The sequence below is a fragment of the Scyliorhinus torazame genome, chromosome 4, assembly GCF_047496885.1.
Source record: "Scyliorhinus torazame isolate Kashiwa2021f chromosome 4, sScyTor2.1, whole genome shotgun sequence".
Classification (NCBI taxonomy): domain Eukaryota; kingdom Metazoa; phylum Chordata; class Chondrichthyes; order Carcharhiniformes; family Scyliorhinidae; genus Scyliorhinus; species Scyliorhinus torazame.
Genome location: NC_092710.1, coordinates 314,267,968 through 314,283,316, shown reverse-complemented (window position 1 = coordinate 314,283,316; position 15,349 = coordinate 314,267,968). Strand labels below are relative to the sequence as shown.

The 15,349-nt window shown below is 47.1% G+C and overlaps 1 protein-coding gene across 1 annotated transcript in view; it reads right to left on the bottom strand.

Annotated features, from left to right (window-relative positions):
• fbln7 (fibulin 7) overlaps positions 1–15,349 on the bottom strand; it is an 89,944-nt gene that overhangs the window by 36,348 nt on the left and 38,247 nt on the right. The window contains exon 2 of the mRNA XM_072500099.1: positions 5,567–5,726. Coding sequence (XP_072356200.1) covers positions 5,567–5,726 — 160 coding nt within the window. The remainder of the gene's footprint in view (positions 1–5,566; positions 5,727–15,349) is intronic.

The following is a 15,349-nucleotide window of genomic DNA, read 5'->3' as shown; positions in this document are numbered from 1 at the left end:
ATGTTGGTGAGTTCATTACTGTTGCAGGTAGGGCATTCCACGGCCTCACTACTCTTTGCGTAAAGAACCTACCTCTGACCTCTGTCCTATATCTATTACCCCTCGTGCTAGCCATTTCCATCCGCGGGAGAAGGCTCTCGCTGTCCACCCTATCTAACCCCCTGATCATTTTGTATGCCTCTATTAAGTCTCCTCTTAACCTTCTTCTCTCTAACGAAAACAACCTCACTCTTGCCATCAGTCATCCTTGTGATGTACTGCCTCCCTACGCCAATTGGAAAACAAAACTCATTACACAATTGGATGATGATTGACTGACAATGTCATGACAAGAGATCATTGCTCCAAATTACTTATGGACTTGATGAGCTCTAAAGTAAGACATATTTTTATGAAAACGACATACAAGAAAAAACTAGCTAAGACAAGTAATCCCTTTCTAGAAAATTCCGATATGGATTACCCTTGACCAACTCGTCCAGAGGGAATAGAATTTTGCACCTTTGTTCTGACAGAGACACTTCAAGGCTAAGCAAAAACTGAACTGTAATCACCTGTGGCTGCCTTGAAAATGGGGGCTGATTACCATCTCAGCAGAAACCATCTCCTGTGGCTTACACCCAGACTGTGGGCATGATGTGAGCTGAAAGAAAGATGTTCCAGGAATGCACAAGGGGGTTAAAAAACAACTGCAACCCTGGTCCATGTGTACTAGTCTGATGTTCTAGTTCTGCTGTGCTAGGGTGTGCGGTGAAGATAACAGCTGAAGAGCATCCACTGGGCACCCCTGCACTTGCTGGTAGAAAAAGATCTCTCTCTGATTGCTGGAGGCAAGTCACAAGTCAGCAAAGCCACAGATGAAAATGAAACAGGACAACTCTTTCAGCTAACCTGCAGAACCAAGAATCTCCACACCAACTGCTCATCTGCTAAAGCCAGCTCCAATGGAATCACCCAACTTAATGGCCACAATGTTTCACCAGCTATTTCTCACAGACAAGCCAAAGACTGATTTGTATATCTTCATAGAATTTACAGTGCAGAAAGAGGCCATTCGGCCATCGAGTCTGCACCGGCCCTTGGAAAGAGCACCCCACTTAAGCCCACACCTCCATCCTATCCCTGTAAACCAGTAACCCCACCTAACCTAAGGGCAATTTTAGCATGGCCAATTCACCTAACCGGCACATCTTTGGACTATGGGAGGAAACCGGAGCACCCGGAGGAAACCCACACAGACACGGGGAGAAAGTGCAGACTCCGCACAGATTTTAACTTAACTTAACCTTCCTTAACTTTAATTTTTGAATTCACCTCTCATTTCTAATCTGTGTGTATGTGTATGTTGAATTTTATTTTATTTTTTTCTCACGTTTTATTGACCAATAAACTTGTTCTTTTTTAAAAATAAATTGGCACCTTTTAAAACATAACCAAATGTGGGCTGGGGGAAAGGTATCCCGAAGGCAAAGGATCCTTTTTAAATTAATCTCGGTGCAACTAACCAAGGGGTTGAATAAAGAAGGGGAGCCAGTTCACTCTCCTTACCCGGGTGCCAAAAGCTCCCCCCCCCCACCTCCCCAAATCACCCACATCCTCCTCAACTACTTCAATTCAAATAGATTTTATCTAGTAAAGAAAGTGACCAACAAAACAAAACACAATCTTTTTTAATGTCCCTCCATGGTTGCACACATCAATGCTCCGAAATCAATCATTTAGAGGGTTAAGTTGTTTTGTTTTGTTGGCATATTGCCCTGTTTTCTTTGTATTATTTTCCTTTTTGGAGTGTTTTGTAAAAATTATTGAAAAACCTTGAATAAAAACATTTTTAAAAAAATCAATGCTCTGAAATCATAGAAACCACACAGTGCAGGAGGAGGCCATTCAGCCCATCAAGTCTGCACCGACCCTTCGAATGAGCACTCTATTACACTCCCCTGTCCTTCCCGCCCTCTCCCCGTAACCCCGAACCTGGACATTAAAGGGCAATTTAGTACGGTCAATCCACCTAACCTGCACATATTTGGACTGTGGGAGGAAACCAATGCACCCGGTGGAAACCCACGCAGACACGGGGAGAATGTGCGAACTCCACACAGACAGAAACCGGGATTGAACCCGGGACCCTGGTGCTGTGAGGCAGCAGTGCTAACCATTGATAGAACATAGAACATAGAACATAGAACAATAGAGCGCAGTACAGGCCCTTCGGCCCACGATGTTGCACCGAAACAAAAGCCATCTAACCTACACTATGCCATTATCATCCATATGTTTATCCAATAAACTTTTAAATGCCCTCAATGTTGGCGAGTTCACTACTGTAGCAGGTAGGGCATTCCACGGCCTCACTACTCTTTGCGTAAAGAACCTACCTCTGACCTCTGTCCTATATCTATTACCCCTCAGTTTAAAGTTATGTCACCTCGTGCCAGCCATATCCATCCGCGGGAGAAGGCTCTCACTGTCCACCCTATCCAACCCCCTGATCATTTTGTATGCCTCTATTAAGTCTCCTCTTAACCTTCTTCTCTCCAACGAAAACAACCTCAAGTCCATCAACCTTTCCTCATAAGATTTTCCCTCCATACCAGGCAACATCCTGGTAAATCTCCTCTGCACCCGCTCCAAAGCCTCCACGTCCTTCCTATAATGCGGTGACCAGAACTGTACGCAATACTCCAAATGTGGCCGTACCAGAGTTCTGTACAGCTGCAACATGACCTCCCGACTCCGGAACTCAATCCCTCTACCAATAAAGGCCAACACTCCTTCGGCCTTCTTCACAACCCTATCAACCTGGGTGGCAACTTTCAGGGATCTATGTACATGGACACCTAGATCCCTCTGCTCATCCACACTTTCAAGAACTTTACCATTAGCCAAATATTCCGCATTCCTGTTATTCCTTCCAAAGTGAATCACCTCACACTTCTCTATATTAAACTCCATTTGCCACCTCTCAGCCCAGCTCTGCAGCTTATCTATATCCCTCTGTAACCTGCTACATCCTTCCACACTATCGACAACACCACCGACTTTAGTATCGTCTGCAAATTTACTCACCCACCCTTCTGCGCCTTCCTCTAGGTCATTGATAAAAATGACAAACAGCAACGGCCCCAGAACAGATCCTTGTGGTACTCCACTTGTGACTGTACTCCATTCTGAACATTTCCCATCAACCACCACCCTCTGTCTTCTTTCAGCTAGCCAATTTCTGATCCACATCTCTAAATCACCCTCAATCCCCAGCCTCCGTATTTTTTGCAATAGCCTACCGTGGGGAACCTTATCAAATGCTTTGCTGAAATCCATATACACCACATCAACTGCTCTACCCTCGTCTACCTGTTCAGTCACCTTCTCAAAGAACTCAATAAGGTTTGTGAGGCATGACCTACCCTTCACAAAGCCATGCTGACTATCCCATATCATATTATTCCTATCTAGATGATGATAAATCTTGTCTCTTTTAATCCCCTCCAAGACTTTACCCACTACAGACGTGAGGCTCACCGGTCTATAGTTGCCGGGGTTGTCTCTGCTCCCCTTTTTGAACAAAGGGACCACATTTGCTGTCCTCCAGTCCTCTGGCACTATTCCTGTAGCCAATGATGACATAAAAATCAAAGCCAAAGGTCCAGCAATCTCTTCCCTGGCCTCCCATAGAATCCTAGGATAAATCCCATCAGGTCCCGGGGACTTATCTATTTTCAGCCTGTCCAGAATTGCCAACACCTCTTCCCTACGTACCTCAATGCCATCTATTCTATTAGCCTGGGGTTCAGCATTCTCCTCCACAACATTATCTTTTTCCTGAGTGAATACTGACGAAAAATATTCATTTAGTATCTCGCCTATCTCTTCAGACTCCACACACAATTTCCCATCCCTGTCCTTGACTGGTCCTACTCTTTCCCTAGTCATTCGCTTATTCCTGACATACCTATAGAAAGCTTTTGGGTTTTCCTTGATCCTTCCTGCCAAATACTTCTCATGTCCCCTCCTTGCTCGTCTTAGCTCTCTCTTTAGATCCTTCCTCGCTACCTTGTAACTATCCATCGCCCCAACCGAAACTTCACACTTCATCTTCACATAGGCCTCCTTCTTCCTCTTAACAAGAGATTCCACTTCCTTGGTAAACCACGGTTCCCTCGCTCGACGCCTTCCTCCCTGTCTGACCGGTACATACTTATCAAGAACACGCAGTAGCTGATCCTTGAACAAGCCCCACTTATCCAGTGTGCCCAACACTTGCAGCCTACTTCGCCACCTTATCCCCCCCAAGTCACGTCTAATGGCATCATAATTGCCCTTCCCCCAGCTATAACTCTTGCCCTGCGGTGTATACTTATCCCTTTCCATCATTAACGTAAACGTCACCGAATTGTGGTCACTGTCCCCAAAGTGCTCTCCTACCTCCAAATCCAACACCTGGCCTGGTTCATTACCCAAAACCAAATCCAACGTGGCCTCGCCTCTTGTTGGCCTGTCAACATATTGTTTCAGGAAACCCTCCTGCACACACTGTACAAAAAACGACCCATCTATTGTACTCGAACTATATCTTTTCCAGTCAATATTTGGAAAGTTAAAGTCTCCCATAATAACTACCCTGTTACTTTCGCTCATATCCAGAATCATCTTCGCCATCCTTTCCTCTACATCCCTAGAACTATTAGGAGGCCTATACAAAACTCCCAACAGGGTGACCTCTCCTTTCCTGTTTCTAACTTCAGCCCATACTACCTCGGAAGAAGAGTCCCCATCTAGCATCCTCTCCACCACCGTAATACTGCTCTTGACTAGCAACTGGAATCTCCAGTTCCTGGAGGCTTCGGGCCAATCCGAGAGGCTTGGCAATCCTTACATTTTTGCACATTGCAGGAGAGTTTCTGCTTTGCTTGCCATGGACAATCCAGCACAAATTGAGCTGAAAATTGCACACGTTTCCGGTATGAAGCTCGAGTGTAAATTTTGGCTCAAACTCATTGGCATAATGATGAACATAAAAAAGTCTTCCATGTACCAGCACAATGGGGCAGTGTTTTCGAAGATATGTGTGTTTTTCCCCTTACATTAAGAAATATTCTTTGATATATTTGAGTGGCAATGATTAACGCAAACAAAAATCACAGTGCAAAGCCACCACTCCTGAGTAACCAGATCTTAAAAGACAGAAAATGACTTTTAAATACGCTACAGAATCATTTACTAGATTCACTGTTATGCAGTAGTCATTTTTTTTGTGAACTTTTAATATTTAAAAGCGTTTAAAGTATTTCTATTAGTGCCTCGCCATCTAAAAATTAAGTCGCCACTGTCCCACATGACCATGGGCTGCTTTCCCCTTTGAGTGGAAGAGCTGACTGGTGGTGATTTTACCTGAGGATCACCACACCTCAGGCGAGGGGCAAAGTTGAGAAGACAAGGCCTTCATGAATATCTACAGCCGGTACGGGAATCGAACCCATGGTGTTGGCCTTGATCTGCATCAGAAACTAGCTATCCAGCCAACTGAGCTGGGGCCTCTTGATGCCTGAGACTGATGGTAACGTACCTGAGGGTTGGTCTGCTGTCAGTTTGGTAACGGATATCTGCAAGGCCGATAGCTTGGCTTTCATGTTACGGATTCCATCAGTAAAACGGTTTTCTTGCCCTTTTAGGAACTGTTGCATTTGTCGGATGGCAGTTAGAACTTTCTGTCTGTTCAGGCAACCCTACACAATGAAAAGAGGAGTAAATTGGGGATTAGTTCTGATATCAGCTGTTCAGGAGTGTGGCCAAATTCATTGGGCTATTATCAAGGGTGATAAAGCTAAAAGCCTGGAATTATTTTGGACAACACATAGAGTGATAGAATCATAGGGTTTTTACAGCACGGAAAGAGGCCCTTTGGCTGATCGTGCCTGTGTCGGCCATCAAACACCTATTTACTCTCATCCCATTTTCAAGCAGGTGGTCTGTAGCCTTCTCTCAAAGGGTCGTGAATCTGTGGAATTCACTATCCCAGAGTGTGGTGGATGCCAGGACACGAGTAAATTTTAGGAGGAGATGGACAGGCTTTTAATTAGTGATGGGTTGAAGGGTTATGGACAATTGTCAGGACGGTGTAATTGAGGCCAAGAGGAGACAAGATGCTAACCAAAAGGTTTTGGATTGGGGGAGAGTGGATGTTAGTAGAATAAGGCAGGATCTGGCCAAGAGTTACTTGTGAGGAAATCTACAGAAGAGCAGTGGAAAAGGAAATGGGGAGGGTACAGGCCCAACATGTTTCCTCTCGGGTAATAAGAAGGAATAACAAGCCCAGAGAACCATGGATGGCCAGAGACATTCAGGATATGATGAGAAGGGAAAGAGAGTCTTTTAGCAAGTACTAAGGGAGCAAATCAATGAAGGGGTACAGTGGGGTACAGAAAGTGCAGGATGGAGCTTAAGAAAGCAATTAGGAGAACAAAGAGACCAGCTCTGGCTGGTAAAAGTAGGGAAATTCCCAAACATGGGGAGGCATTGGTGTAGTGGCATTGTCACTGGACTAGTAATTCAGAGACCCAGGATAATGACCTGGGGACCCGGGTTTGAATCCCACCACGGCATGTGGTTCACTAATGTCTTTAGGGAAGGAAATCTGCCATCCTTACGCGGCAGACACGGAGGAATTCATCAGGTGAATGAGGCTCCAGGAGTTCTTCCACAGACCCCAAGAGGCCGACAGCGAACCCAATGAGACAACCAATGAACCGAAACAGCAAACCGAGAGATCTGCGGTGCGGCAACCGAAGGGGAAAGAGTCGAATTGGACCCCTCCGGATACTCGACATGTATGCTCAAGCCGTCAGGAGTCGCGTCAATGCCAGATTCATCAGTCGCATTCACAAGACAGCCCCGAACGTCACCCAAGCACAACGCAATGCCATCCGCGCTCTCAAGACCAACCGCAGCATCATCATCAAACCAGCAGACAAAGGAGCGGCCACCGTCGTACGGAACAGAACGGACTACTGTCCTTACTTCTACAACCTTTCTTAAATAGTGGGACCACATTAGCTGCTCTCCAGTCCTCTGGCACCTCCCCTGTGGCCAGAGCGGAATTATAAATTTGGTCAGAGCTCCTGCAATCTCCTCCCTCGCCTCCCACAGCAGCCGGGGACACAATTCATCCAGACCTGGTATTGTTTGGCATTGTAAACAGTACAATTACAGAACGAGAAAACAAAAGGACTGTACAGGAAACAAAGTACATAGTGCAATTGCCGTAGCTCGCCCCACCCAGATCTGCCTAATTGACCCCCTATACTACATTCCCCAACCCCCCCCCCCCCCTTCCTGCTGACGATTAATTCTCCGCAAAGAAGTCAATGAATGGTTGCCACCTCCGGGCGAACCCTAACAACGACCCTCTCAAGGCGAACTTGATTTTCTCTAAGCCCAGGAAACTCGCCATGTCTGACAGCCAGGCTTCTGACTTCGGGGGCTTTGAGTCCCTCCAAGCTAGAAGTATCCGTCTCTGGGCTACCAGGGAAGCAAAGGCCAAGATGTCGGCCTCTTTCTCCCCCTGGACTTCCGGGGCCTCTGAAACCCCAAAAATCGCCCCCTCTGGACTCATTGCCACCCTCGTGTTTAGTACTCTAGACATGATGTCCTCGAACCACTGCCAGTATCTCCTAACTTTTGGACAAGCACAAAGCATGTGGACATGGTCTGCCGGTCCTCTCAGACACTTTACACATCTGTCCCCTACGCCGAAGAATCTGCTCATCCGGGACCGGTGGACGACATTAAATTGAATCAGGCCAAGCCTGGCACATATTCCAATCCCATTGACCCTGCTCAGTGTGTCCGCCCACAGGCCTTCACCAATCTCCCCTCCCAACTCCTCCTCCCATTTATGCCTCAGCTCCTAGGTCTGCGTCTCCTCCGCCCCCATGAGCTCCTTGTAAATATCCAAGCCACTTCCCTCCCCCACCCATCCTCTAAACACTACCCTATCTTGGATGCCCCTTAGTGGCAAGAGTGGAAAAAATGGCATCTGCCTACGCAAAACGTCCTGCACGTGAATATACCGGAATTCATTCCCTCTCCAGCGCCCTCAAGCTAGGGAAGCTCCCTTCCAAAAACAAATCTCCCATCCGCTCAATCCCCGCCCTCCACCATACCCGAAACCCCCCGTCCAACCTCCCCGGGGCAAACCGATGGTTGTCACATATCGGGGACCAGACTGATGCTCCCGTTGCTCCCACGTGCCTCCTCCACTGTCCCCAGATTCGAAGGGCTGCCACCACTACAGGACTAGTGGAGATGCGTGTCGGCGGGAATGGCAGAGGCACTGACACCACACCCCCAGACTGATACCCCTACATGAGGTTGCCTCAACCCGCTCCCAAGCCAATTCCCACCCCCCCCATCACCCACTTCCTTATCATGGCTAGGTTAGCCACCCAATAATAGTTGCTGAAATTCGGCAGTGCAAGCCCCCCTACACCCGGTTCTGCTAGCGCATCACCCTCTTCACTCGCGGGGACTTGCCCGTCCATACTTGACCACAATTCAGTAAGTTTTAAAGTGCTGGTGGACAAGGATAAGCGTGGTCCTAGGATGAATGTGCTAAATTGGGGGAAGGCTAATTATAACAATATTAGGCAGGAACTGAAGAACATAGATTGGGGGCGGATGTTTGAGGGCATATCAACATCTGACATGTTGAGGCTTTCAAGTGTCAGTTGAAAGGAATTCAGGACCGGCATGTTCCTGTGAGGAAGAAGGATAAGTACGGCAATTTTCGGGAACGTTGGATAACGAGAGACATTGTAGGCCTCGTCAAAAAGAAAAAGGAGGCATTTGTCAGGGCTAAAAGGCTGGGAACAGACAAAGCCTGTGTGGAATATAAGGAAAGTAGGAAGGAATTTAAGCAAGGAGTCAGGAGGGCTAGAAGGGGTCACGAAAAGTTATTGGCAAATAGGGTTAAGGAAAATCCCAAGGCTTTTTACACGTACATAAAAAGCAAGAGGGTAGCCAGGGAAAGGGTTGGCCCACTGAAGGATAGGCAAGGGAATCTATGTGTGGAGCCAGAGGAAATGGGCGAGGTACTAAATGAATACTTTGCATCAGTATTCACCAAAGAGAAGAAATTGGTAGATGTTGAGTCTGGAGAAGGGTGTGTAGATAGTCTGGGTCACATTGAGATCCAAAAAGACGAGGTGTTGGGTGTCTTAAAGAATATTAAGGTAGATAAGTCCCCAGGGCCTGATGGGATCTACCCCAGAATACTGAAGGAGGCTGGAGAGGAAATTGCTGAGGCCTTGACAGAAATCTTTGGATCCTCACTGTCTTCAGGTGATGTCCCAGAGGACTGGAGAATAGCCAATGTTGTTCCTCTGTTTAAGAAGGGTAGCAAGGATAATCCAGGGAACTACAGGCCGGTGAGCCTTACTTCAGTGATAGGGAAATTACTGGAGAGAATTCTTTGAGACAGGATCTACTCCCATTTGGAAGCAAATGGACGTATTAGTGAGAGGCAGCATGGTTTTGTGAAGGGGAGGTCGTGTCTCACTAACTTGATAGAGTTTTTCGAGGAGGTCACAAAGATGATTAATGCAGGTAGGGCAGTGGATGGTGTCTATATGGACTTTAGTAAGGCCTTTGACAAGGTCCCTCATGGTAGACTAGTACAAAAGGTGAAGTCACACGGGATCAGGGGTGAGCTGGCAAGGTGGATACAGAACTGGCTAGGTCATAGAAGGCAGAGTAGCAGCAATGGAAGGATGCTTTTCTAATTGGAGGGCTGTGACCAGTGGTGTTCCGCAGGGATCAGTGCTGGGACCTTTGCTGTTTGTAGTATATATAAATGATTTGGAGGAAAATGTAACTGGTCTGATTAGTAAGTTTGCAGACGACACAAAGGTTGGTGGAAGTGCGGATAGCGATGAGGACTGTCAGAGGATACAGCAGGATTTAGATTGTTTGGAGACTTGGGCGGAGAGATGGCAGATGGAGTTTAATCCGGACAAATGTGAGGTAATGCATTTTGGAAGGTCTAATGCAGGTAGGGAATATACAGTGAATGGTAGAACCCTCAAGAGTATTGAAAGTCAAAGAGATCTAGGAGTACAGGTCCACAGGTCACTGAAAGGGGCAACACAGGTGGAGAAGGTAGTCAAGAAGGCATACGGCATGCTTGCCTTTAGTGGCTGGGGCATTGAGTATAAGAATTGGCAAATCATGTTGCAGCTGTATAGAACCTCAGTTAGGCCACACTTGGAGAAATATTATTCAATTCTGGTTGCCACACTACCAGAAAGATGTGGAGGCTTTAGAGAGGGTGCAGAAGAGATTTACCAGAATGTTGCCTGGTATGGAGGGCATTAGCTATGAGGAGCGGTTGAATAAACTTGGTTTGTTCTCACTGGAACGAAGGAGGTTGAGGGGCGACCTGATAGCGGTCTACAAAATTATGAGGGGCATAGACAGAGTGGATATTCAGAGGCTTTTCCCCGGGGTAGAGGGGTCAATTACTAGGGGTCTTAGGTTTAAGGTGAGAGGGGCAAGGTTTAGAGTAGATGTACGAGGCAAGTTTTTTACGCAGAGGGTAGTGGGTGCCTGGAACTCGCTACCGGAGGAGGTGGTGGAAGCAGGGACGATAGTGACATTTAAGGGGCATCTTGACAAATACATGAATAGGATGGGAATAGAGGGATACGGAACTAGGAAGTGTAGAAGATTGTAGTTTAGTCGGGCAGCATGGTCGGCACGGGCTTGGAGGGCCTGTTCCTGTGCTGTACATTTCTTTGTTCTTTGTTCATACAAAGCCCAAAATGATCTTGCTTACCCTCTTAAAAAAGGAACGTGGAATGAAAATGGGGAGACACTGGAACACGAATAAGAACCTCGGGAGGACCGTTATTTTAACTGTCTGTACTCTCCCAGCTAACGACAGCGAGAACGCATCCCACCTCCGAAACGCCCCTCGCATTTGATCTACCAGCCAGGACAGGTTCAGCTTGTGCAGTCGATCCCAATCTGAAACTGTCCCCAACTAACCGGAACGGCAGCTCCCTCAGCCAGTCCCCTTGGCCCCTCTCCTGAACTACAAACATTTCACTTTTTGTCATATTCAATTTGTACTCCGAAAACCGACCGAATTCCCCCAGGGTCGCCATGATTCCATCCATCCCCGCCATAGGGTCCAAAACATACAAGAGCAGGTTATCTGCATATAATGAAACTCTATGCTCCACCTCCCCACCCCCCGAACCAGCCCCTTCCAACCCTCTGAAGCCCTCAGAGCAATTGCCACGGCTCTATAGCTAGCGCCAACAGCAGTGGGGAGAGGGGGCACCCAGGTCTCGTCCCGCGGTGCATTCTAAAATAGCCGGAAGTCGTCCTGTTTGTCCTCACACTCGCCTCCGGGGCCTGATATAGCAGCCTGATCCAGTCGATGAAACCCACCCCAAATCCAAACGGTCCCAGCACCTCCCATAAGAACTCCCACTCTACCCGGTCAAACGCCTTCTCCGCGTCCATTGCCACCACGACCTTTATCTCCTTTCCCTCTGGGGGCATCATGATGACATTGAGCAATCTTCTTACATTCGCCACCAGTTGCCTACCTTTAATGATAGGTGAATTGGCCACGCTAAATTGCCCCTTAATTGGAAAAAAGAATTGGATACTCTAAGTTTATGACTAAAAAAAAACCTGAGGTTGAGTGTCTTGAGTTACAGGGAGATACAGACGGAATTGTCAAATAGGCAGAAAAGTGGCAGATAGAATTTAACCCTGAAAAGTTTGAGGTGATACACTTTGGAAGGAGTAATGTGACAAGGAAGTATTCACTGAATGGCCTGGCACTGGGAAGTTCCGAGGAACAAAGGAACCTTGGAATATTTGTCCATAGATATCTGAAGGCGGGAGGGCAGGTTAACAGGTTGGTGAAAAAGGCACATGGGACCTTTGCCGTTATCAATCAAGGCATAGATTACAAAAGCAGGGAGGTCATGTTGGAGTTCTATAGAATTTTGGTGAGGCCACAGCTGGAGTACTGGGTGCAGTTGTGGCCACCACAATATAGGAAGGATGTGATTGCACCGGAAGGGGGTGCAGAGGCGATTCACCAGAATGTTGCCCGGGATGGAGCATTTAAGTTATGAAGAGAGGTTGGATAGGCTTGGGTTGTTTTCACTGGAGCAGAGAAGACAGGGGGGGGGTCACCTGATCGAGGTGTTCAAGATTATGAGGGACATGGACAGGATGGATAGGGAACAGCTGTTCCCCTTAGTTGAAGGGTCAGCTACGAGGGGACACAAGTTCAAAGTGAGGGGCAGGGGGCTTAAGAAGGATTTGAGGAAAAGCTTTTTTACCCAGAGGGTGGTAACGGTCTGGGATACACTGCCTGGGAGGGTGGTAGAGGCGGGATGTCTGACATCCTTTAGAAAGTGACTGGATGAGCACTTGGCTCGTCATAACATTCAAGGCTATGGGCCAAGTGCTGGCAAGTGGGATTAGGATTGGCAGGTCAGGTGTCTTTAATGCATTGGTACAGATTGGCTGGGCCGAAGGTCCTCTTCTGCACTGTGTTATTGTGTGATTCTGAATGGCGGAGCACGCTCGAAGGGCTGAATTGCCTACTCCTGCTACGAGTTGTTATGTCCTTATATGCATTTTAAGTTCTCATCTAAATGCTTCTTAAAAGTTGTGAGGTTTCCCACATCGACTGCCCTTTCAGGCAGTGAGTTTCAGATTCCACCATATCTCGGGGTGAAAAAGTCTTTCCTCAAATCTCCTCTGAACCTCTGGCCCATTACCTTAAATCTATGCCCCCTGGTTATTGACCCCACCACTAAGGGAAAAAGTTCCATCCTAACCACCCTAGCCAAGTCCCTCATAATAATGCTCAAATAAATATGACATGCTCCAAATTTAGTCAATCCAGTGCATTGTTTGGACTGAGGGCGAAGCAAAGCAGCCAAACCTTCATGGACAGCAGGAACACAGTTGGTCTATTTAATAGCCATCAGCTCTTAATGTATACTCACATTCCTGGCCTCCATGCCAGCTATTCTGAGAGAAATGTCATTTGTTACTTTGATAAGAGTTGTTTTGGTAATAAGAGCAGGGATCTGTACTATAGCTGTGTGCTATAATATAGCTGTGTGTTGTACTATAGCTGTGTGCTGTACTGTAGCTGTGTGCTATAATATAGCTGTGTGCTGTACTATAGCTGTGTGTTGTATTATCGCTGTGTGCTGTACTATAGCTGTGTGCTGTACTATGGCTGTGTGCTGTACTATAGCTGTGTGCTGTATTATCGCTGTGTGCTGTACTATAGCTGTGTGCTGTACTATGGCTGTGTGCTGTACTATAGCTGTGTGCTGTACTGTAGCTGTGTGCTGTACTATGGCTGTGTGCTGTACTATGGCTGTGTGTTGTACTATAGCTGTGTGCTGTACTGTAGCTGTGTGCTGTACTATAGCTGTGTGCTGTACTATAGCTGTGTGCTGTACTATAGCTGTGTGCTATAATATAGCTGTGTGTTGTACTATAGCTGTGTGCTGTACTGTAGCTGTGTGCTGTACTATGGCTGTGTGCTGTACTATGGCTGTGTGTTGTACTATAGCTGTGTGCTGTACTGTAGCTGTGTGTTGTACTATAGCTGTGTGCTGTACTGTAGCTGTGTGCTGTACTATGGCTGTGTGCTGTACTATGGCTGTGTGTTGTACTATAGCTGTGTGCTGTACTGTAGCTGTGTGCTGTACTATAGCTGTGTGCTGTACTGTAGCTGTGTGCTGTACTATAGCTGTGTGCTGTACTATGGCTGTGTGCTGTACTGTGGCTGTGTGCTGTACTGTAGCTGTGTGCTGTACTATGGCTGTGTGCCGTACTATGGCTGTGTGTTGTACTATAGCTGTGTGCTGTACTATGGCTGTGTGCTGTACTATGGCTGTGTGTTGTACTATGGCTGTGTGCTGTACTATGGCTGTGTGCTGTACTATGGCTGTGTGCTGTACTATGGCTGTGTGTTGTACTATAGCTGTGTGCTGTACTATAGCTGTGTGCTGTACTATAGCTGTGTGCTGTACTATGGCTGTGTGCTGTACTATGGCTGTGTGCTGTACTATGACTGGGTGCTGTACTATAGCTGTGTGCTGTACTATGGCTGTGTGCTGTACTATAGCTGTGTGCTGTACTATAGCTGTGTGCTGTACTATAGCTGTGTGCTGTACTATAGCTGTGTGCTGTACTATAGCTGTGTGCTGTACTATGGCTGTGTGTTGTACTATGGCTGTGTGCTGTACTATAGCTGTGTGCTGTACTATGGCTGTGTGCTGTACTATAGCTGTGTGCTTACTATAGCTGTGTGCTGTACTATGGCTGTGTGCTGTACTATGGCTGTGTGCTGTACTGTAGCTGTGTGCTGTACTGTAGCTGTGTGTTGTACTATGGCGTGTGTTGTACTATGGCTGTGTGCTGTACTATAGCTGTGTGCTGTACTATAGCTGTGTGTTGTACTATAGCTGTGTGCTGTACTATGGCTGTGTTCTGTACTATGGCTGTGTGCTGTACTATGGCTGTGTGCTGTACTATGGCTGTGTGCTGTACTGTAGCTGTGTGCCGTACTGTAGCTGTGTGCCGTACTATGGCTGTGTGCTGTACTATGGATGTGTGCTGTACTATAGTTGTGTGTTGTACTATGGCTGTGTGCTGTACTATGGCTGTGTGCTGTACGATAGCTGTGTGTTGTACTATGGCTGTGTGCTTTACTATGGCTGTGTGCTGTACTATGGCTGTGTGCTGTACTATGGCTGTGTGCTGTACTATAGCTGTGTGTTGTACTATGGCTGTGTGCTGTACTATGGCTGTGTGCTGTACTATGGCTGTGTGCTGTACTATGGCTGTGTGCTGTACTATGGCTGTGTGCTGTACTATGGCTGTGTGCTGTACTATGGCTGTGTGCTGTACTATGGCTGTGTGCTGTACTATGGCTGTGTGCTGTACTATGGCTGTGTGCTGTACTGTAGCTGTGTGCTGTACTATGGCTGTGTGCTGTACTATAGCTGTGTGCTGTACTATAGCTGTGTGCTGTACTATGGCTGTGTGCTGTACTATAGCTGTGTGCTGTACTCTGGCTGTGTGCTGTACTATGGCTGTGTGTTGTACTATAGCTGTGTGCTGTACTATGGCTGTGTGTTGTACTATGGCTGTGTGCTGTACTATAGCTGTGTGCTGTACTATGGCTGTGTGCTGTACTATAGCTGTGTGCTTACTATAGCTGTGTGCTGTACTATGGCTGTGTGCTGTACTATGGCTGTGTGCTGTACTGTAGCTGTGTGCTGTACTGTAGCTGTGT